This window comes from Labrus mixtus, chromosome 9 (genome assembly GCF_963584025.1).
Source record: "Labrus mixtus chromosome 9, fLabMix1.1, whole genome shotgun sequence".
In the NCBI taxonomy this organism is placed as follows: Eukaryota; Metazoa; Chordata; class Actinopteri; order Labriformes; family Labridae; genus Labrus; species Labrus mixtus.
Window position 1 is genome coordinate 19295603 of NC_083620.1, and position 24917 is coordinate 19320519.

The window sequence follows — 24917 nt, forward strand, 5'->3', positions numbered from 1 at the left end:
GAGCCAAAGCTTGCAAACAGAATTATGCATCAATAACCTGGCATCACCGATTAAGCAGTATATGATAAAGATAACACATTTCTCAGTAGAATTTGAATTATGTAACAAAGGAAAGTTCATCTGAATACGTTTGTATGCTTTCTATCTTATTACCCCACATATGATCTGGCACAATTCAGCAGTTTCTTATGATAATTTGATCCCTATCTTATGCTAAAGGACAAGCTTTTTTGATTGGTCATTATTCTAAAACCAAAAATGTACACAAGTTGTTTTAAATTCCATAGGAATGCCAACCTGGAAGTAACCTGCGTAACCTGAGCTCCTCAGGCAGGAACCTCCTTACTGTTCACACCTCAAACTTGAAAACTAAAGGAGATCGAGCATTTGTAGCTCGGGCTCCTCGGCTGTGGAACGACCTGCCTGAGGATCTCAGACTAGCTACATCAGTATCTTCTTTTAAATCACTTTTAAAAACACATTTTTATCGTAAGGCCTTCTTATAATCCTTGTTTCATCCAGGATGTTTTATTTGTTTTACTGTTAACTTTAGCCAATCTTTGTCTCGGTTGTTTCTCTTTTCTCTATTAATTGAATGATTGCTGCACTGTTGTTTTATTTTTCATGCTTTTAATAGGATCTTATTGTTGTGTATTTGTTGGGATTTTTTCTTATTTCTGTAAAGCACTTTGTGATGTTGGTTTTGATAAGTGCTTTATAAATAAACTTTATTATTATTATATAAGTATACAATAGCTGTAACATCGAGGCTTATAGGCTACAACATATCAATCTTGCGATAAAATGCTCTCATTCAAACGGTGGCTCTTGTAACCCTTTCTACAGGTATTACAAGTAGTAATACATATATTAAAGGTAGTACTTTAACTCACGGTTCATAAACCTACTGAATATTTTCTTAATCACTTGTTTTTGGAGGAGGAGTAGGCTGTTTGGCACCGCCTTTCGCCTGTCAGACTACGTTGAGGGCAGCAACCCGGTCAACCCTTGTAGCTATGGAAACTCGTCGATGGCAACATCCACCAGTCTGCTCTGCCCCCCATCCTCATACCTCTCAGAGGTGCTGAGTGTGAGCTACTGTAACCCATAAATTACAGCTGCAAGATGGCGATTGTGCGACTCATAGCTTGTCTTATTCTTTACACCAGCCTGGGTAAGTTATTTTTTTCTCATTTCCCCCCTATTGCCGTTGTTATTAGTGCGTTATAGCGCTTAACGAAGCACGGCGACCGTAGTTAAATATGCAGCTGTAACGGATCTGTCAATGCTAACGTTACACCAGATGTTAGCTTGACAAAAACAGATTGAGATTAAATCAAGAAAGCGTTATAAATTGACGCGTTTTAAATGGAGTGTCGTATTGTCGTTTGAGTATGCCTTTCGTTTACGTTAACCTCACGTTGCTGTTGTGCGATGCAAACCTGGAAAATGACGTAGTTGTAAGGGCATCTTTTACGTATTACCACTTGAATGTATGTCACCGTTTGCTAACATACACAACGCCGTAGAAGTGTCTGTTTGTTCTTGAAGAAACATTAAGGCAAGCCTCGGCATTAGCTCGTGTGATGTTGTTGTTTTTTTTTTCTTCTGGTGAATAATAATGAAGGAATTTCCCGAATGAAAACAAAGCAATAGCTGTTACTTTGGGCGACATTAAAGGGCAACCACATGGTAGTGGGGGGACCATTCGTGTCAGCCTTGAGATGAAGGAACCAGAAATCACAGGCCAGCTCGAGCATCTCAAATAACATGCGTGTGCTGTTTGTGCCTGCAGAATAAAACATACCCGTGCATTTAAAAAATAATGTGAGTCCATACTAGCAAGTTGTGATCCAGCTTGAGTCCTATCCAAGTGTTGGATTTGAGTGTGTGTTGACCTTTAGTGACCACATTGCTGATGGATGGTGGTGGAGGAGTGTTTACTACCGTGGCAGGTCGAGGGCAAGAGTTGAAAAATTAATAGTCAGACATGGTGGAGAGGACATGCCTCATCTTCATCCACTGACCAACCACAGCTGGAGCTTCTGTGCAAAATCAATGCTGCTGATGCCGGGTGATCTGCTGTTGCATCCACCCCTGGTGTGCGCTCTGTGTGAGGTCACCCTGCTGCTGGGTGAAAACTGGCAGTGAAGTGGGTGATTTCCAAATGGCTTTTTGCATCAGTGAGTGATGGACTTTTCAACCATGTCCTCCCTGCAAGTGTGAATCAAATGGCTGACAGGCAAAGCTTCATTTTTTAATGTTCGCGACAGTGTGTTTTGGCTCCGACATGCTGGATTGAATAACTACCACAGACAGCAGAAAGAGAAGTGAACTCAATTGAAGTTTTTAGACAAAAAGTGTTGTTACAATAGTCATAAATTCTACCCTGCGCACGAAGATTCAAAACATGAATATTAATCAGCCTTTAAAGTCATGCTCTGTATAACTTGGTGCATTCATTTGAATTATTTTGCCTAAATTAAGAGAGAATGAATGTTTTGCCCTTATTCTTCCGGTACTGAATTGGGAGTAAGATGATGTTATCACCTTTTCATCATCCTACGATTTCCCTTTAAGTTGTTTTAATGTTGGGAAAATCCTAAACTGTATATAAGATCTTTTCTGCTACATCAATTTTTGAGTTATGTGGTGTTTATACTCAGAACTAAGAATTGTTTTCCTTGGATTAATAGTTATAATACCAGTTTAAATTTCCCTGAAAGTAAGGAAATGACATTACATTACAGTAATTAAGAGAATGACGAAAGCAAATGTCTACATTTTGGACGCTGTAACAAGCTCATCTTTTGTATTTTTATTTAAAAATGACATCAAATACTGACCAATTATCTAAAAACGTGTTTCGACTAACTAATTAATAATGTGTCCTGATGTATTCTTTAAAACACATCTCGTGTTCGTGCTGCGTGCTGCAATATTGGGACAGTGGGACTGCAGAGGTTAAACCCGTTCAAGCTTCATCATATGTCAGTGTTTCTCTCCTGCAGTGTCGGGGCAAAAACACAGTTCACGTGTCCCTTTCTTAAATTTCCCTCAAGTCCTTCTGACAACATGACTGTCTCATACTAATCTAGCGGAGTGATTAGTTGTTATTACACAGTCACTCCATTATGCTGTCAGTCCCAGTGGTCCTCCAGTCTCTCCATGTCGCTTCCAGCTAACTCTGCCTTCAGCATATTTCCAGCGGCTGCACTGGAATGTCTGGGAAAAGGGCTTTTTATAGATTCACTGGTATAACAGTTCTGTTTGTTACAAGGATGGGTATGGGTACTCGTTTTCATATTTAGAGCATAAGAGGATTTTCAGAATGTGGCTATTGAGGAGCGCGCTTCTCTCGGAACAGACTATAGTCCTACTTTGTCTTTGCGTTACAATAACACAGGGATTAAAAACCTCGCTTTCCAGCAAGCCCTGAGATTATTTCCATCATTCAAAAATATTGTCATCTCCTCAGCCTACATGTGTGTCACAGGGGAGGGGGGTATAGCCATCGTTTTGGGAATTCTATTGTCCTAAGCTGGTATTAGTTATGACATAGACATTGTCTTGTTAATTGACCCGGGTTATTCTTTCCCACGGCCTACTTTTTTATTCTCAGAAGCATGTCAAAGGTGTAACAGAGAACACATTTTTATGGAAACGTTTCTATTATTATTATTTTTATGTGTGCGAGACAAGGGGAGGGTGACTTGCAGCAATGGTCACCCAAATGATCTTTTGTCAGTATACTATAGGGACTTGAGAAAAAAGTTAATTTAATTAGCTATAAGAAAAACAAGTTTCCCAATGTTATGTTGAAATTCCTCAGCTTGTTAGTTAACAGTTTTTGAGTGCCAGTTCGTTGTTTCTTCTTTGTGTAATTGGAAACTTGTGTATTTTGTTAAATGTCATGAGTTGATCAATTTCTAGTAATTGGAAGTATTTGGTGAGTCTGCTGTCCATCATATGAACTATTTTTTTATTTAACTGAATGTAAATATGTTTGATTTGATTTTAATTTCTATTTTAATTTTTTATAATTATATTCCTGTCCCCTGTTTTCTGGAGCTGCTGTAATGCACAAATTTCCCCCACGGGGGATCAATAAAGTTTATCTTTATTTTTATCTTCATCTTTAACTTGCAGTGTTTGAAAACAAAAAGTCAGCCCACAAGTCTGCACTCGTCTTTGCGGCTCAAAGAGAAAGTTTTGAAGCCTGGACACTCAGCGCTGGACGTGCGTATGCAGAGGGAGCGTTGGACGAGCTCTCCTCATGTCTCCCAGGATGTCCAGTCACAGCTGGGCTAAAAATAGATCCTGATGTACAGGGTGGGAAAGTCAGCAACAGGGACGGAAGCTGAGACCTGGGAGTCAGATCTCATCACTGTCCGCAGCTGTGCTCGTATGACCGGATGCTTGGGCAGGAGCCACGTTTTCATCACTTTCAGGCCCGCCATCATCTATATGCTTCCTTCTACACGTCACTCGTGTGTTGAGAGGCCTCTGTAAATAAATATACCTCAGAGTTAGTCACAGCGCCTAGAGCAAACAGGAGGGGAGGTCCTGCAGTATTTAAGGCCTACTCACATAATTGTTATTATCTAATTTCAACCCTTCCAAGTGCCCCCAATGGGAGCGTAAACATCTTCATTACTCAGCATGGGTGCTGCTAGTTGCACGTGTACACCCTGCAATTATTGGATTTGGAGGTGGGCCACACAAAAAGCTGAGTATAGGCTACAACTGTAAGGTGGAAAGAAGCTTATTTGTCCTCAGCATTTTAAATCAGACATAGTGCAATAACGTGCAAGATTCATTTGTTGTTGTATACCCCTCGCTCTGTGCTCACTTGTTTTCTGCTTAAACTGGCATTCTGCTGGCCTAAATCGGACAGAGCTTGTGAATTATGCCTGTTGCCATTAAAATCTGACATTTACAAAATAGCACTTATTGCTTAAAGGAGTGCACTCAAGCAAGCAACCTCAAATAAGTATATTTCATGTGTTGTTTGTGCCTGTGGGGAAACCAAGATGATGATTAAATATGCTTCGCATTTAAGCACATTCCCACTGCTAAGTTATTTCTGTGCTCCTGATTTGTTTTGTTGAGAGATTCTGATCATTTATTCATTTAGTAAACCTCAGTGCAAATTAGTGTCACAATGTAGAGAAGAAACCCTTTGAAAAAAAATATTTCTTGTTATGTTTGAGGGCTTATTAAATGATTTTTGAGACAGAAATGAGGCTCTTATAAGTGACACCAACTCCAACATTGACAAACTCCAGCAGTCCCTCTCAGGCAAATCCTCACTGAGACACTTGTGAGCTCTTGTTAACTAGTGATACGGACACTCTTGTTCTAAGGTCACATTTGTGTTTGTGTCTGAAAGCATTGTCTCTGTCTTAGCTTCTGCAGTGACACGCTCGAATGAACCCATCATAAATAATTTGGAAATCCTCTTTGACTTTGCTGCTGTCCCATCTTGAGATTTGACTTGTTTCGGGAGCTTTTTGCCTTTCGCTTTTGGTTTCAGTAATTAAAAAACAAATCTCAGTTGGACTCTGTTCAGCTGATTGACTTTGGCCTTAAAAAAAGCTTCTTGTTGCCTTGTTTTGTATGCGTGTGATTACGTTCCTGCTGCTGCATTGTCCTAAAACCGGAGGAACTATCTATCAAAGTCTTCCTACACTTGCTCTCCAGGGTGTAAAAACACTCTCGCACCAAAAGCTGATAGTCAGCACTTTCAACTCACGCAGGGTTTCACTTAAAATGAAGTGCAATGGAGTAAAGCCAAAGCTATAAAAATGTCTCACTGTCCTAATATTTACTACACTCCTCTATTAATATTTTTATTGCAGCAACTTAACACTGATAACCTCTCTTTCCTTGTGTCATCATCAGCCAAATTAATATCCAATTAACCGCCATAAAGGACTCAAATCAAAAACGGAAGTCTTAATATTTCTTATCAGGTTTAATTTCATACTTTGCAAGACACACGTTTATGAAAAATGCATGTTTAAATGTACACATTTTTGGCTCCAGGTGTTAATCTTCTCTACTCAGAGATGGGAAGCAATTAATAAGTCTGAATCAGATCCCGAGGCTCTCACTCTCTCTATATTTAATCACTCTAATCCACTGTTTATTAGGCAACATGCCCAGCTGATAATGTCTGCTAATGAAAAAAAAAAGCTTGCGTGTGCCATCAGGGTTACTCAGCATTTAGCGTCTTCCTGTTTTTTTCCCCCCACAGGTCACTTTCCATCATCACTCGGGGTAATCCTCCGAACCACAGACAAGGTTGTTTGGGCAAATGAGTTTGAGCGTAAGTTCCTGGGAAAATAAAATCACTTCAACCTGTTTAAGCCAAAGTAGCTTTCCTTTTTTTTCTGATTTGGGACGGTTGCCTCCTGCTCTCATCCATTCTGTTTTTTCCTCACAGCCATTGAACTGACCTGCTTAATAGAGTCCATCTCCACAAACAACCCGAGGATCGAGTGGAAGAAGATTAAGAACGGTGTCCCCAGCTATGTGTACTTTCAAAACAAGATAGCAGGTAAACGACTTGGAAACTCTCTCTTTTTAAAGAACCCTGTCAACCAATTAGAGCAAAGCCAGCACACAAAGCAGAGCTGAATGAATGGTACCTTGAAGGAACTTGGCATTGAGTTCTTTTTGGAACTGTGAAGTCACGCTGTGTATGTGAATGAGCGATTGTAAAGTGTTTTTTTTCCCTCTTTCAAAAGGGGACTTGGAGCAAAGAGCTCAGCTCAGAGAGCCGGCCAACATCCTGATCTTCAACACCACCCGGTCCGACACTGCACAGTACCGCTGTGAAGTGGCCGCCATCGATGATCAAAGGGACTTTGATGAGATACTTATTAGCCTCGCAGTAAGAGGTACTGTAAAGGGTGGGGGAGCTTTGCTGGGATACCAAATCAGAGACCACTACATGATTGTCTGACAGACTTACAGCACATCTACATTTACATATTTGAATGTTAAAAGGGGGAAAATAAAGTTACAGTGCACTTCAGGACTCTCAGAGTTGTGTTTACTTGTGTTAATAATATTACAGGTTTGATATTTTTGAAACAATTAAACATGTTTTTCTTGCTCAAAATGGGCCTCGAGAGGATAACAAGCATTATAGGTCCTCTTTATTGTCCTCGTTGGCAGTAATCTATATAGTTCTTGTTATTTCTCTACATCTGATGACCATATTACCAACTGTGAAGAGGATTCACTTTACCATGACTAACTAAAGCAAATTATAAGGCAGGCTTCCTTACCTAATCCCATGTAGGCCTGGATGTCATTTCTATTCCAATTTCATGATTATCATCAATGTTCCTTTACACTGACAGTAGAGTAAAGCAACATTGAGTTCTGTTTTGTGTGTTGAGTATCCCTTTTAATTTTTCTAAAGGTCATAGTGCCTCCCCCTACTAACCACAATATTTAAATTTTGCCCCATGCAGAGAGAGAGAGAGAGAGAGAGAGAGAGAGAGAGAGCAGCATTTCAAGTAAAGAGCAGTACATTCAAGGAATAAAGCATTATTATCTGACTGTTCATGACATTAATGTTCAAAAGAGACAGACACGTCCACACCTCCACACAACCTGGTCTTTGATCATCTTTCAGTGCTGAATAAACCTCTAAGGCAGGAATAACCCTGTCTTTTGTAGAAAAGGCTTTTTTTTTGAGTCAGTGAGACTTAGATGACAAAATCAAAAACAATAGAAAAAACAGTAAGTAGTTGCAGGCAGCGCATTGATGTGTGTCTGTGTCTTTTATGCAGTGAAACCTGTAGTGCCACGTTGCAGTGTTCCTGAGGCTGTCACAGTTGGAACATCAACAGAGCTGAGATGTCTGGAGAACGAGGGCTTCCCCGCTCCTCAGTACCGCTGGTTCCACAACAAAGAGGAGCTTCCTCAGGACCCCAAAAACAGCCCCAAGCTGGTCAACTCTTCATACATCATCAATCCTGACACTGGAGGCCTGGTAAGAAAGACAGACGGAAGAAAGAAAAGAAGCAAGACTCCCTGTATTAGAATCTGCCCCAGTCAGATGTTCTGTGTATGGTTATGACTATTTAGCATCATGACACAACGTGACAGCTTATCTGATGTAAATGTGAACAGCTTAATCTGAATAAAACCTTAGCCAGCCAGTGTATGATTTATAGCTGGATTAAGCCATGCGTGTAAAGATATCCTGCAAAGATGCTAAAAATAAAGCCATCATATGAAAGGAGGATCACTATGCATTGCAAGCCAAGAGGATGTATTTATGTTTTATCTTAGAGTATTAAAAAAGGGTTTCAACTCATGCCAGATATTCAACCTTTCCACCAAACACATTTGAAGTTCATACCCCCCAAGAATTTAAATATCATTAAAGTCTGTTGAAGTCAGAATGTCAAATGTCAGAAAAAATTGTATGCCAGCAAAATATCTGCTAGCATTTTGTTGACAATGCAACGTGTCATTGTCTGAAGCCTTTTTTCTTTTTTTTCCCCCCCAAAAAAATGTCATCAGAAATTTCGAAGAGTGAGGAAGGACGACGCAGGGGAGTACTACTGCCAGGCAAAGAATGATGCTGGACATGCGCAGTGCCCCCCTCAAAAGATGGAAGTCTGTGAGTGTCTAAACATCTGAGTCAGCATTTCTGAGCCTTTGATTATTTTATTTTTTCCCCCAAAATAGAAAAAGATCAACTATCAGGGCCAGTGGCTCAGAAATAAGACGACATATGTGATGTTCTTTCTCCTGTAGTGCACTGTGTGTCTGAAGGTCAGGTGATGTGCTTGACTTTTAACATTACAGCTGAGCCATGAATGTACAGTATATGAAATTAGAGGTTACCAACAATCATAACTCCATACAGCCTTTCTATTTTGATTTTACAGTGCAATGACCAATACAACATACATTAGGGAAAAAACATGCAGCAAATTCAGAACGAGCATTAATTCAAAAGCAAATGCAAAAGTCCTAAATAAATGCAACAACTGAAACACTCTCTTTAATAATAAACTGATCCACTGAACGCCCCCTACAGGCCGGGAGCACCTCTGTCAAAGACTGAATTTGCAGCGCTTGCCTATTTGCAGTTGTTTTTCGGAATATCTCTTTTTGATTAGCATTGTTTATGTGTTTGCAACGCGTCTGCATGCCTCCAGATGTGTTTGTTCACTACCTATGAAGGTTTATTCTCTGGTGGGCCCACTGCCCAACAGACCTGTAGTATTGCTTAATATGTAAATTATGTAACCTGAAACTTGCATTTGTTTCATCCCTCGTTTTCCTCGTTTGCAGCGTGTTTTGGTCGTTGCATTTGTTTTGGACTTTTGCATTTGTTTTTGAATTGATATAATTTCTGAATTTCCTGCACGTTTTTGTTAATGTAAGTCGTTTCGGCCGTTGCAGGACAGTCGCTCTTTTCTGCCACCTTATGATTTTTATCTTGACAATAGCTATTTGAGTAGGGGCAATGTCAATCATTTGTCAACACATCTGTCACCTTCAAAGAAAGACTAGAGTTGAACACGCCACTCTTTCTTCTCACTTTGGAATACATGTAACGTTGACACATCCAACATTTTGCTATGAGATCAAAGCTATATCCACCTCTTGTTTGAACAAACTAAACTACTTTGATATGATGTATACTTCCTGTAGACAAATCCATCCTCAAACATTAGGTCTGAGGCAGCAAATAGACAAATCATTTGTTCAATGAGCACGTCCACACAGAAAAAGTCCCAGCCTAACGAATGGTAAAAATACATCCTCAGAACTTACTTTTGAAGCTGCACACAGACAAATAATTTGCTTTATCAGCACGTCCACACAGAAAAGTCCCAGCGGGCAACGCCAGCTTTGAACCCAGGACCTTTACACTGCAAAGTGACATTTTGAACCACTAAGCAACCTTAGAGTTGACAGCGAGTACAAGAGGTTAATGAATTCAGGAGATGAGAAAGAGAAGATTGAAGCAGTTCCGATGCAAACTTTCTGCTGAAACTGAATGAAAAAAAACAATCAGTATATGTGGACAATTTTATTATCATATATCCCTACAGTATGGCCTTCAAGTGAATGTATATTGGTTTAAAGAAAAATATATTATATTTATTTATTAACATAGAACATCTGTGTTATTAAATACTTTCTATATGTCACTCTATGATAAAAGTCAATATTAGATGCATGTATTTCCCACCTTGTCTAACACTGTTAGGTTATCATCTCTGTGTCCTCTAACAGATGACGTGGACATCCTCGGGATTTTCTTAAAGGGATTCGGTGGAGTGATTTTGTTTCTCTGTTTGGCTACCTTTATTTGTCACTCCCTTAAACGAGGATGTTTCAACAAAAAAGGTCATAATGAGAATAAGTGAGTATGAAACGACAGCTCTGTGGGAGTACCGAGGCGGTGTGTTACTGTGCCTTTAATTCCACACCAAATGAAGGGTTTTGTGTGTCATTATGTTTTTCTCTGATTTCAGCTACAATTGGCCAGCACAGACTGATGGAGTTGACTACGGCGATGCAGACGAGGTAAACTAACGTTGTAAAACATGCACAGTGTTTATTTGACTGTCTCACTGTGAAAAAAAAAAAAAAAAAAGAGGGGACTCTAAAAGTAGGTGTTCTGCATTTTAATTTCCTTTTTGCAATGTGTCACAGGGACATTTCCGCCACAAGTCTTCATTCATCATTTGACAGCTGAGAAAGAGGACGAGACGGAAAAGACAAGCAAAAGTGTGGAGGTCAACTTGCAACAATGACGCTCCAGATGGGAAAGTTGAGGTGGAAAAACAAGGCACATTACTCTCTGATGCACATCAAAAATTAATCAACCAACTTGCCAAAGTAATTTTAATATCATTTGGTAGCACTGTTTCATGTTTTTATAATGTTACAACATTTTTTTAAACGTACACTTCTCTGTTACGATCATATTCCATTTACAACATTTTTTTTTACTCTTTATCTTCACTCAGTTTTTTTCCACTGTAAGTTTTTTTTTTTTTTTTTTTTTTAGAACAGAACCAATTCAAAGCTGATGCGTTTGATATTTGGTCTCATGGTTTCATTACAAAAATGCTGGAAGCGACATTCCTTCACAGTTTTTTTAACAAAATCCTCTTTTATAACTTTTTACTGAGTACACTGAAATTGTTTGACAAAACTACTTTGCATTATTATCTATGTTCGTACGGCAGACATTTTCAGATTTGGTTTGACATGGGGAAGAGTTGAAACCTGTTTTTGTATATAAGCTGTAGTTAAACAGGCAATAAAGCAGCAGACTGTAAACGGCTGATGAGCTCAGATTCTGAAGGCACAATTTATCAGCCTTTCTTCTTATTATAGATGATCAAAGTATGTAAGAGTACAGAGTAACCTGTGAATTGAATACCTTATATCCAACTATGCTGCAGAGTCCATATGTACTATAAAGGTGGTGAAGTATGATTTTTAGAGTGCTGTTTATGTGTATAAGTGACCTTCTGTGCTTTACTAATGATTTTCTGAGTATAGGACATATTGTCCACTTTTTGACTCAGTATTAAATGTACATACTTAAGTACAGTTTTTGATTTTCTTTTTCTTACATTATGCACCATACCTTAGTGTAAATAGGCCATGGAACCATTTGTTGGAGATACATTTGAAGTATTAACTGTTCAGTGTGTTTCTGCAGTGTTGAGACTGTCATTTCAAACATTAGTGTCGATGATTTGTGTAACAACTCAGGAACTGTTTAAATGTCCACTGTTGATTTGATATCAAGGCTTTCTGTTCATGTTATTTTGTAACTATTAAAAACATTTGAACCGTCAATGTTGGGAGAGCTTTTCTCTGTCAAACTGTATCTGTGATATGATTTTTCAAAATGACATTACAATGATTACTCACAAGTATCTTTACTATCTTAAATATGGGCTTTTGAAGCATTTTAAAGCACAGTTGTTGCATCCCACGGTGCTTTGTCATCAAAGTGTTTTACTGAGTGGGAGAAAAAGTAAAGTAAGTGTACCTACATGCCCTCAGTAAATGTATTTATTGTGTTTTTAATAAAAGCCCTATTTATGTGCAGTATTTAACACAGACTTTCTATCATTGATGTGCAGCCTTTCTGTATATTTGGAATTGGAATATTTGTCATTCAAAGCCGCAGGTTAGACAGACCTTTAAGTTCCTTAACTTCAGGAAATATCACGGACCAGAAGAGACTTTTTCTCAGAGAAGAGAAGAAGAAGATGGGGAAAATGCAAGAACAAGAAAATTTGGTGCCAAATGAAAAATACAGAGAAGGCAGGTGCAAACAACAATACTGAGGCGACTTGTGTGATATGCAAACAGGCTTTTCAAATGAGGACAATGGGAATTAAAGCTGTTGAGTCCCACATGGAATCTTAAAAAGTACCACGCTATGTGGAGCAAAAAAACGACTCATTTTTCTCTGTCTTAAAACAGTATTAAATATAGTTTTAAAAAGTGTGCAGCAACCCTGTCAGTTTATCATACCCTGCACGTTGTCCAGGTATGGTTATTAACTGTCATCTTTAAATATGTGCTTCAAGTTAAAGTCAAATCTTTGTAGCTGTACGAGCTTCCACTGTGGTTTTAAAAGGTGCTCAAGTAAAGACATTTAACGGTAGACTTAAGCACACCTTTTCTCTCAATCCCTTAGAGATCTAGATGCACATAAGATCCTTCCTGGAAAAAATGTGCATCTAGGCCATGGTATGACACGAGCCATTATTAGGAGCAGCTTAACCTTAGCATTTATCACGACAGTTTTCAGCTTAATGACTGTGTTCGTTTCAACTGCCAGGCAACATCTTTTGCAGATGGTGCAATCAGTTTGGCATGCCAAGGAAATCTGAAGGCTTTTTTCTACTGTGTTTAGCACCGCAGTATCATCTGCCTTGACTCCACCAGACGTTTATTTTAATGTACTGATTTATGCACTTGAGGGAAATTAAAACGATGCACTCAATGGGAGACGTGCTACACACACATATAGGCCCAAAGCACAAACAGGAAATTGGTTTGCTGCCTTGCTCAAGGGCGTAAAGGTAATACTCAGGAATGGAACTGGGACCTTCTCTTGCCAGTCCAAAATTCAATATTTGGTCTGTACCAGGATTGAGCCTGCAACGCTCCGGTTCCCAACTCAAGTCCTGACAGACTGATTTACTGTCCTTAGTGTCTTATACTCTTTGTTTAACGTGACACTAAGCTGTTTGGCTGTCAGCATATTCCTCCTCAGTTGTGCTGCACATTTATATATAAATCTGGTTGCTACAGACGAACAGCTGGCAAGTTGGATTCAGTGCACCATAATTTTACAAGGTCTAAATGTTTGTTTTTTTGGTGTGGATTTCTGTATTGTGACTCCTTTTATTCTTCAGTCTGAACTGTACATTGGAAAGAAGTTTAATCTTTGTGGTGTAGCTGTATGCTGCAATATTCTTACAAACCATACTTGTTAATACAATGATGTGCTGTTTAGTATTTATGACTCTGCAGCTCAGAACAAACACAATATCAATATAGATCTTAAATAGGTCTTACATCATTATACCTTCTGAATTTCACATTTATTAAAGTACATTTTGCACCAGAAAACCTAACTTTATATCGTTTATATGCAAAATGAAATGCAACAATACAAAAAAAATGTATTCAGCATTCTTCAAACTCCAAAGCTTTAAAGACTCTTAAAATTTGTAAATATTAGTATTGTCTCAAATGCTGATCCTTTGTTTTACTCTTTCCCTTTTTTATATTTAGCTCTAGCCTAGATTTTTATTGTTTTATGCGTAAAGTCTATGAACGAGCATATAAAACACATCTCCTTACCTTATAACAACCTAACCATGCAGAAAGGAAATGGAGCTTATTTAAATGCTTTTACTTTTGACATTTTGCTGGTTCAATCCAATGTAGTTTGTGATTTCCCAACATAGACTGTATTGTACCCATCATTGAGGTGACATGGCTACACATCAAGATGGAAAACGCAACAAAACAGGCCTAAAGAAACACACTGGCTACTCTTTATATATCCATTGATTTTTGATGATGATTAAAGTCCTCACTTTTCACGTTTTGGAGCTACCAGCCCAAGGTACGCCTAGGCTTTTATTTTGAAATGGTTCACCCGGCAGTAGTTCCTGTGATGCAGGTGTCGTACATCCTGATCGTTTGACAACATTCACAGTCGTTTCTTACTGAAAACAAACATGTAATAGATATTTCTATTCACACAGCGAGGCTTGGGTCTATTATTAAGCAGCAGAGTCATTTGTGGCCGGTTGGAGACTTGTTGTTGGACACATTAGGATCAAGAAGAGGAACAAGAAAAGGCTCATTTCGCTGATGGACTTGTTATCTTGCGTTTTCGTTGTGACATCGCATCGCTGTTTTTCTTCGTTGTTTGAAATCATTGTGGACATGTAGCTAATGTCGAGCTTTCTGCAAAATATCCACGACTTTTCCGCCGTTTGATCGTGTGTTTCGTGCTAAGAGAGGGAGCTGAGGTCGACCACCCTGCAGGCCTTATTGTGTGTTTGTTTTTCCACATCACACACATTAGCAGGGCTTTGCTTTTGGCTGTGCTGTCAAATCAGTGTAAAACATCACGACCAGAGGCAACACGGCGCTCACAGTGTAACCATCACAATGAGCTTCTTCAGTTTTGGACAGAGTGCAGAAATCGACGTGGTCCTGAATGACGCTGAGACGAGGAAGAAAGCTGAACACAAGACAGAGGATGGGAAGAAAGACAAATACTTTCTTTTCTATGATGGAGAAACAGTCAGTGGGAAAGTGAATGTGACAGTGAAGAACCCCGGAAAGAGGCTGGAGCACCAGGGCATCAAAATTGAATTTGTGGGCCAAATAGGTGGGTTACAAGTGAATGAACTGTCTCACTTCGCCATGTCTTCTATGTCTATCTTGTGTTGAAATGTCCATTGTACAACAACAACAACAACAACAACAACTACAACTACAACAAAGACATCCATTAGTAAGACTTTGACATTAGAGACTAAATTATGTCAACATGTCACCAGAATAATTCGTTGCAGGAGTGATGCTGAAAATCTTTATCTCAAAACAATAGGAGAACTAAACCTTAAGTATTGGTACACACAAATGTACACACGACAAAATACTCTCTTCTCAACTTCTTTTTTTAACATCAAATTAATAATTTTCAATACAGACAGCCTCCAAGTCCAACAACAGTTCTATTTTTTCTTCTCTGCATAATCCCTGCTTTCTCCTTTTTCTTTTTTTTGTAAAATACAATCCAGATACCAATACGTTAAGATTATGACATTACATATCAGATAGTAACATTAAATAGTGTTGCAAGAAATGGTGACTATTTCAAAATGTAGTTCTGCGTTATTCCAAGTGCAAACTAAGCCAGGAGATGATTTCATAGTGCTTGAGAGGCACATGGCGTTATCAGTATTTGCATTTGTTTTCTTGGGATTCTTGCCAGGACTCTGTGCTAGATAGATACCCTCACCACATCTTTTCTTCAAAGTTATAGAGCACTATTGATTGATGCTGCTAACAGTGCACCAACAATGTGGGCAGTGCTATTAGGTAACACATTGGTATGTTAAAAATGATTTCCACCCAAGCACCAATTGCGAAATATAACTGTAAAAAAAAAAGAAGCTATTTCTAATGTTAGCGTTAATAGTCATTTGTGACAAGAGGTGTCCCTGTCACTTTAAATCACACATTTATTAATTTATTTTTTTACTGAGCTACACTTCTGCTTTCTGATAAGCTGCAGGGAAAAGTGAAGTTGGGTGCTGGTCAGGGTGTGTCAAATAACGTGCTCCATGAAGATATCATTTCAAATCGTCGGGGAAGCTTTCTCCACTCTCTCAATGAGCTAAAGTTTAGCTCAGGTTTTTTTCTTCTCAGGAGTTTGGTAGAGACCAAAATCAGAGCTAAAAACAGTGCACACGGGGGGGAAAAAAAAACATTCACAAACAAGCGGCTGATAATGTTCCTTGATATCTTTTGTGAGGTGTAATTGTACAGATGTCCCCCACATACATTTAACTGTGTGTCCACAACGTGTTTGTGTTGCAAATAAACGTTTTTAATTGAAGTTTAAAAAGATTGATTATGCTCTCAAAATGTATTTATTTCCCCCAAAACAAGAAGCAAAAATGTTAACTATGTAATCATTATTTTTACATTTTCTCATCACAAGTAAATATTCTGAGTCAAGCTGTTTTTTTTTTTATTTTGCTTCACTGATAACCTTTTTTTTTTTCCCACCCCAGAGCTGTATTACGACAGAGGAAACCATCATGAGTTTGTGTCCCTGGTGAAGGATCTCGCAAGACCAGGTGAAATGACTCAGTCGCAGACCTTCGACTTTGAGTTCACTCATGTTGAAAAACCCTACGAGTCGTACACGGGCCAGAATGTCAAGCTAAGGTAACTTTGATCATTCACTCCACTTTGAAGGCGACACAATGAGTGACTGCAGGTGTCATTCTTTAACCCGCCTGTGACCTGGCTACTTTTAAACTGAGCATTTTAGTGCCTGAAGTCGTCCATGTTCAACTCGCAGTATATATTTCATTTTTTTTAGATCTGATTGGTCTTGCTGTTTGTTTGTCTCTGCAGATATTTCCTCCGTGCCACAGTGATCAGAAGGCTGAACGACATCAGTAAAGAGATGGACATTGTAGTCCACACACTGAGCACTTACCCTGAGCTCAACTCCTCCATTAAAATGGAAGTTGGGATTGAAGATTGTCTCCACATTGAGTTTGAGTACAACAAATCCAAGTAAGCAACAAGTATAGTCGGTCTACATTTCTCTGGTTAAGTGACTGATATGAAAATGTCCTCCACAGTTTCATTGGATCAGATGTGTGGTGTACAGTTTCTTTAATGTGCCTGACCATTTTAAAATGAAACACCTGAAACACATCAGTAATATCTGTCCCATTACAATGATACCAAAGAGACTACAAGGAAGAGGAGCTCAAACCAACAGATCATGTTTGAAGGATTTATACACCATAAATAGTTTTCAAAAGCAACAACCACAAGAACAGTTTAGATGTCATTTTGTCCTGATTGACTTAATAATTAACTTGATAATCATTCAGGGGCTTAACATGTTACAGTAATATAATGTAACTAAAGGTGGGACAGATCTGATTTTATATCGGTATCTCGTTTGATCAAGAAAGAAGCACCCTTAAATCGTCTACATCAAGAAATTCAGACAAGATGGAACAGCTCATTTCATATGATGAGCAAAAAAAATGCTCAGTTGAAAACTGTAGAGTTGTTGCTGCTTCCTGTTTGTATTTGCAGCCAGCATATTTATTTATTTATTTATTTGGTTGCTCTTTTGATAAGAAACGCTATGTGTAAGCTTACACATAATACCAACAACATTAATAACACTTAAAATTATGATGAAAAATCTCCAAATCTAACGTACCCGAAAGAAAGAAAAAAAGACCTGGTAGTTGCACTGGTTACTTGCTCGAGGGCCCCTCAGCAGTGCTCAGGAGGTGAACTGGCACCTCTCCAGCTACCAGACAAATTTCCAGATTTGGTCCCCATCGAGACTTGAACCAGTGACCTTCCGGTTCCCAACCCCGGTCCCTACAGACTGACCTACTGCCGCCCCCTTTAATGATGTGATTTGTTGTATAAACCGTCGTTCTCATGTACAGGTACCACCTGAAAGATGTAATTGTGGGAAAAATCTACTTCCTGCTGGTGAGGATTAAGATTAAGCACATGGAGATTGACATCATCAAACGGGAGACAACAGGCACCGGCCCGAGTGTGTACCACGAAAACGACACCATCGCAAAGTACGAGATCATGGACGGAGCTCCGGTCAGAGGTAAACGCCTCGTTCATTTAGAGTCTCCTCCTTACTCAGTCAAGATTGATGTGATCAGTCACGTCACAATGTTTTTCGCTCTTCAGGAGAGTCTATTCCCATCCGGTTATTCCTGGCTGGTTATGATCTGACTCCCACCATGAGAGACATCAACAAAAAGTTCTCTGTGCGCTACTACCTGAACCTGGTGCTGATCGACGAGGAGGAGAGACGCTACTTCAAACAGCAGGTGAGCTTCTGATAAAAGACGCTCCTCACGGCACAAAGTCAGTTTGTTTACACTTATTCATCTGAATGTTGCCTTCTTCTAGCAGCAAGTTTAAAAATGATTACTTTATCGTGTACATTACTGCTGGCTTGGTTTCTTTCAGGTGTTCTGAATGTTTGCATGTTATCAACCAAAGATATGAAGAGACGTGTTAATTGGACAAAACAGCAACATCATATCTAATCCAATCCAATCCACTTTATTTATATAGCACAAGTTTAAACAAACACAAGGTTTCCAAAGTGCTGCACAAGAGAGTAAAATAGAGATAACAAATAAATAAAAATATATAAAAATATGCATGTGTACACATAAAACAAATACAGTCACATAAAACACATAAAATCAACACTCTACGTGGGGGTAAAAGCCAAAGAAAAGAAGTAGGTTTTAAGAAGAGTTTTAAAACGAGATAGAGAAGAGGTCTGCCTAATGTGCAGCGGCAGCCCATTCCAAAGCCTTGGAGCAGCAATAGCAAAAGCTCGGTCCCCTCTGAGCTTAAGCCTAGCTTTAGGGACTGTCAGGAGCAGCTGGTCAGCTGACCTGAGAGATCGGCTAGGCATGTAGGGGTGCAGCAATTCAGAAAGGTAAGGAGGGGCAAGTCCATTTAAGGCTTTAAAAGAAAATAAAAGAATTTTAAAATGAATCCTAAAATGGACGGGCAGCCAGTGAAGTGAAGCTAAAATAGGTGAGATGTGCTCATACTTGCTTGTGCCAGTTAAAAGACGTGCAGCAGCATTTTGAACCAGTTGAAGACGCGCAATGGAGGACCCACTAACCCCCATATACAGTGCATTACAGTAGTCCAGCCTAGTGGTCACAAAGGCGTGGATTACTGTCTCAAATTGCTGTCTCTGAAGGACTGGTTTAATTTTTGCCAGCTGCCTTAACTGGAAAAAACTAGACTTCACCACAGCTTTAATCTGGCTGTCATATCTACAGTAAATATAGGCAGCATGGAGTATCAGGCTAATAAGCATGTTATTAAAGTAACCATGGGACAGAACGTTGAGAGGATCTAACTGGAAACCATCACAAGATAGAAGGTGGGACATAATGATGGGATGAATTTGATTGGCTCGTTAGCTTTGACAAAGCAAACACTGACAGTTATTCTGTTATTAAAATAATCAGATAATGCTTTATTTAAATATTTGGCAGATAAATTAACATTTAACACCGGAACACAGGACTAAATCCAGGAAGATTCTTCAGATTGAATCTGAGCTACAAAAACAGCTTTCGCTTTAACTTTGTAAAGTTCAATCAGAAGTGGCATGAAGGGGTTGCAGTTTAACTAGATTATTTTGGTTCACCCTTGCAACATTTACTGTCTGCTACTTTCTTTGTATTAGTGACTCCCAAAACAGCTTCAGTTTCAAGTAAGTAGATCAGAAGGAAATTATTGAAGTTTTTTTTTTTTTTTTGCTGTTTTTCTTTTTTTTTTACCATAAATTAGGAAGTTAAATGATTAAATGATTGGTAATTTGAGCCCTAGCAGTAATAGTGATTAAAAAAAAGTATATACAACACAATGTATAAACAGTGAACATGTAATAGGAAACCGTCAAAACAGTTGTTCCGCACAAAGTTTTAAAGCAGCTCACCTTTTATGCACATTACAGGAAGCATCCTGTGTACAGTAGGGGAGTCACTTCCATGCTCGTTTATTTTCCATGCTGTCTCACAGGTAAACTATTCCTGTGAACAGCTGTGACTTTCTTATAATGAACCTCTAATATGACTTTGTTAAAAGAGAAACATCACAGGGGGAAGAGCTGAATAAGATGAAAAAAAGCAACAACAAAAAAAGAAAGATGATCTTAATTGAATCATTTCCAATTAAAGTCAATGTCACTCTTGGGTTATAAATTATAAAACAACTTCTGATTGAGACAAAAGCATGACTTTGATCAGTTATATGGCTAATTAAAAACGATGTATGTCAGTATGAATGTGACTGGAAGAGTTCCTCCACTTACTGTTCTAAATGAAGAGTCATCCAGTGGGTTAGCATGATTTGGTTTCTGAACTGTTAAGAGCTTTTTGAAAACAGTGTAGATATTTTGCAGAGAAAAGCGAATACAACTGTTACCATGGTAATGGGAACCATTGCAGCAAAATAAATTGGTGCACTTCATCAAGTTGCAGCAGTTCTGATTGAGGTGTTTTTATGGAGCCTTGTTATTCTACTCAGGCTTTTAAAAGGATTCTTAATCTTAATCCTTCCTTTTCTCTCCACACAGGAAATCACACTGTGGAGGAAAGGAGACGTGGTGAGGAAGAGCATGTCCCATCAGGCCGCCATCGCCTCTCAGAGGTTCGAGGGCTCGGCCGCTTCGGAGAGCGCCCTGGAGCAGGCGGCGAAGGAGGAGAGCGGGTAGAAAACAGCGCACCCCGCAGTCTCTCCTCCCGCCGGACTCATCACCAGCGTCTGTGGTGGAGGAACCTGTCGAGTGTACAACATCTGGTGCGGCAGCTGCTTTTTATTTGCAGCCGCTGCTTGTAAAGGGAGGAAGAAGGGAGCCGACATAGAGCACCGCAGTTTGAGAACAATGAAAACAGTTTGCATGAGGCGTTCAGCGTGGCTTCAGGCTGCTGGTCCTGCCCTTCCTCATTAATGCTTTGTTTTTTCTCTAATCATCTAACGCCATGTCCACTGTGTAAAATCTCTTCTGTGATATTCTTACATTTTTAAGCTCTCTCTTCGTTAAAAGTCCAATTAATGCTATCTCGGGATCATTTCTAACCTTCTATTTAATGCAACTAAAAAGGTCATTCAACATTTTGTATCTCCAACATTCCACCTTAACAGAACTCATTCCTAACACTGTTATAAGGTCAAGAAGACATCTGAGATAACTTTGCACTGTTAATGCTGAACACATTTCTCTTTGGCTGTTTGCACAAAAACAAAAATGATCGAAACTGGAATTTTTCTTTCCGTCATTTAAAGCAAGAACAGTGAAGTATTAATCCCACTTTTGTTTTATCTGTAAATATGACCAGCTCAAACCTTTAATCCTGCTCCCCGGTCCAGCTTGTGTAACTTGATTATTCTGCACACGGTGCCACAACAATGTCCTTCATGTTCATCTGCTTGACCTCAGCATTCCAGTGGTGTTAGGGAAAAGGTCTGATAATGTGAAGTCGTCTGTATCCTCTTTATTAGGGACTCCAGAGTTGTGCCTAAGTGTATCAAGCAAATGAAATCCTCCTGCCTCTAACATAATTTTAGTCTTTTAACCAGAGAAAAAGTGACAGTAGAACTATCTATCTTTTGCAAAATGCTAATCGATTCTTCCTTGTCCCTGTAAGTCAAATAAAATGATGCCAAATGGAAAATAAAAAGGTTCAGACTTGGTTGTTTTGCTGGAATGAGTCAAAATGTGAAGAGTCTGAGATTTGGACTGTTGGCTGGGCGAAAACCAGAACCCGACCGATACACGGCCAGCTGATAATATCGGCCGATGTTAGCATATCCAGTGACTATTAGTATCGGCTACTTAGTAGACATGTGCCGATATCACTAGATCGTTTATATTCACTAGTCAATTTTGATTCGAGTATCATTGTATTACACTAGAGGTTCTCTTTCACCAGCAGAGTGTGCTATATGGATTACATCAAGCATTATCACTTTTTTTTATTTACAAGATGTTTTTTTATTTCTTCCAATATGCCAAATTCTTGATTCATCAATGATTCAAACATAATTCAGTTGCATTGCTATCTTATGTTAAATCGCTGTGGGTAGCAGAGGTGACCAGGTTACAACAGAGGTCAAATAGAATATCTTTAGCAAAGCGGTTTAAAAAAAAAAAAAAAAACACCCAATTAGAATTCAGCTTCAGTACAAAAGATTAAAAAAAAAATGAATCTATGTCAGGCCTCTTAAGTCATTCTGATCTGAGGATGACAATTTTAATAGTGAAAAAAAGCAGGCTCTCTTTATACCATTTAGAGCATTGGTTCCCAACCTGAGGTCCAAACCCTCCTAGAGTGGGCGCCGAAGATCTCAAGGGGGGACAAAGCTCTGTCTGCTATGATGTTTTCAAAATTAGACTTGCAAATATTAACAAAATTCATGATAAAACACTCACAGGATAGTTTATACAAAGGTCTTGTGGTGAGAACATGTGTGTAGGCATCTTCTGTTGGGACCTCACCAATGTAAACAGTTAAAATTGTGTTAATTTCTGAAAGCTGAAATGTAAGTCTTTTCTCGGCGTGGGTCATTGGGGGCTCAGCTTTTCTTAGATACAAGATGGGGGGGGTCCAATAAAAAAAGTTTGGGAAACACTGATTTAGAAGTTCAGATAAATAATGAGATATGAGCCATAATTGAACCACTTTTAATTATATGTATTATACACATGATATAAAAATATAAAACTATGTAGCTAGGACAGTGTTTGGTGTTCTCTCGTCCTCACAAAGGCTCTTCATCCTCCAAACTCAGGAGAAAGTCAAACTCCTCTGCAGACAAAAAAAAGCAGAACAACTAGGTCAATATTATGTACCGGTAATGAGAGTAGAATATGTTTTCATCAACACATTCCTCTGGCTGATCAACAAGTCTCTTCACACACCAGATGTCAGGGGCTGCACAGAGAGCCTGGCCCTCGTAAAAAGTGCCATGTCCTTTAGAGGCCCTCCTTTGGTCCGATGCTGCAGGTGATACTTTTTCAGCTCGGACAGAGGAAGAAAGCGCTTCATCATCCTCTGATACTGCACATCTACCTGAGAGAGAAGTACATAACATCAACTTTCAGGCTCTGTTATAATTAGTTCTTGTAATTCCCCCCCCCCAATGAATGATTTTACCATGCTCCACTTAGGGTTGTCCGCTTTACTGGATGCATCAAAATGCACGTCTTTCTTATCAAACTGAGTATGGTCAACATAAGCCTCCTTCACAATCTACAGTAGGAAAGGAATAACAGTTGAATACTATGTCTACGTGAAGTTTTGTACACAACGTTACAAAATGATCGGCAGTGAGCGAGAGCGTTTTTACCTGCATGACTCCAGCGATCCCCGGTTCCTTGCAGTTGCTGTGGTAAAAGAAAGCCAAGTCCCCTTCTTTCATCTGCCTCATAAAATTACGTGCCTGCAGAGAACGGATTCCTTTAGGGGTGAACATTTCCTAAGATAGATGAAGAATGGATCATTTTGCATAAGGCGAGCGGGACAAAAATCAGCTCTGCTGTACCTGATAATTGCGCACGCCGTCCCAGCAGCTGGTCTGATCAGGCAGAGCCTTCAGATCCTCAACCCCGAACTGCAGAATGAACCAGAAGCATCAGACGAGTGCAGAAGAAGTACAGACTGTGCCAAAAGAGGCCAATCGCTGCTTTGTACCTTCATGTCGATGCCGTTCTCAAAGCGGCTCTCAGGCTCAGACTTCATCAGCCAGTGACGGTACTCGGGAGAGCTGGGTGTGCTTGAGCTGTCTTTTGTTACTCCCGTTGCTTTCTTTCTAGCTCCAACGGCTTCTTTTGCACTGTCTTCATCTTTTCCTGTGTTGTTGAGGGGAGTAATGGTCACTCGTGAGGGAAAAAAACACAACATACCAACAAGACATTTACTCTGTGATTGACTTTGCTTACCTGGTTCTGCTTGTCTTTCACTCACTCTGGTCCTTTTCTTTGGTGGCATCTCTCGCAGTCCAAATGAGGCACGTTTAAAACTCCTGACTGTCAGATATTGGATTTGTGAGACCAATACCGATTTAAATAGGAAAGAAAACCTCCACCGATTACTGGCAGGGCAGTTTTTAAGATAAGTGTACACAGATATGAGTATGCAATTGTACTCAAAAGGCTGCTCTCTGTAACAAATGACTTTATATTAAAGAATATGTAATGGTATTTCACCTCCAATGATACAATCAGTTTAATGCAGATACTAAGATTCTGTTTGCTGGACTGTGATGCTACACATCACTGCAAACAATGCTCAGAGTACAGTAATAATAGTCAGTTAATATAGTCTGCTACATGATGATGACACCATTTCTCAATAAAGTAACAATAACCTTTCGCATGAGATGTTCTACATTCATATCAAAAAAGCTTCTGATATGTCTCATATCGTGATGAAGATAATGACTAACATACCGGAAGGAGCAGTCAGTGACATCAGTTCATGTGGCTTTTGAATATATAATGACTTATTTGACATGTCAGGTATTTCTGTGCATGATTTGACAATGATAATGAGTTTTTAGTCATGTATCAACAGCAAAACAAACACATTGCATTACAAACGTAGGCCAATAGTTTCTCTTTTACAAACCAGATGCATCGACTAGACGCGTTTAGCCGGGTTTGTATTTTTTACCAAAACGACTTGCTAGTTGTCTTCGTTCATGTCGTTCCTTATGTAAAGCTTAAACATACTGTTTGGGACCACTATTTTGATTTGACATGAAACTCACCTTCGTGTTTTTTTTATCCCAAGTGAGTTTCCCGGGTGAGACGTCTTCTTCGTCTTAATGCAGCGCGCACAGGTCACCTTTAATGAAGCTCATTACTGCTCCTGTAGGCGAAAAGACGCGTTACACTTATGACAAGCGGATTTAATATTTAAAGCACCCCTACCTACCTCCCCGATACCTATCAGTACTTTAGATATTCACAACAGCATTTATTACGGACAAAACTGTATCCCCATGGTAAGAATTGTTATCAAAGACATTAA

At 39.2% G+C, this 24917-nt stretch overlaps 3 protein-coding genes across 3 annotated transcripts; 2 read left to right on the forward strand and 1 right to left on the reverse strand.

The window, feature by feature from the left end:
- Nucleotides 1-997: 997 nt before the first annotated feature.
- On the forward strand, nt 998-11862 carry jam3a (junctional adhesion molecule 3a). The gene is made up of 9 exons (XM_061046691.1): nt 998-1174; nt 6260-6331; nt 6449-6562; nt 6753-6905; nt 7809-8011; nt 8548-8647; nt 10279-10408; nt 10521-10572; nt 10702-11862. Exons 1-9 carry the CDS (start codon nt 1126-1128, stop codon nt 10735-10737), a joined length of 909 nt encoding a protein of 302 aa, XP_060902674.1. The 5' UTR covers nt 998-1125; the 3' UTR covers nt 10738-11862.
- Nucleotides 11863-14689: 2827 nt separating this feature from the next.
- Nucleotides 14690-21575, forward strand: LOC132980515 (vacuolar protein sorting-associated protein 26B-like). Its single transcript, XM_061046693.1, has 6 exons — nt 14690-14935; nt 16350-16506; nt 16699-16863; nt 17769-17944; nt 18031-18173; nt 20459-21575. Exons 1-6 carry the CDS (start codon nt 14713-14715, stop codon nt 20594-20596), a joined length of 1002 nt encoding a protein of 333 aa, XP_060902676.1. The 5' UTR covers nt 14690-14712; the 3' UTR covers nt 20597-21575.
- Nucleotides 21576-22551: 976 nt separating this feature from the next.
- On the reverse strand, nt 22552-24727 carry thyn1 (thymocyte nuclear protein 1). The gene is made up of 8 exons (XM_061046694.1): nt 24655-24727; nt 23825-23911; nt 23577-23734; nt 23428-23496; nt 23233-23325; nt 23040-23135; nt 22805-22955; nt 22552-22691 (listed from the first exon to the last, which is right to left on the reverse strand). Exons 2-8 carry the CDS (start codon nt 23871-23873, stop codon nt 22645-22647), a joined length of 663 nt encoding a protein of 220 aa, XP_060902677.1. The 5' UTR covers nt 23874-23911; nt 24655-24727; the 3' UTR covers nt 22552-22644.
- Between the last annotated feature and the right edge of the window lie 190 nt (nt 24728-24917).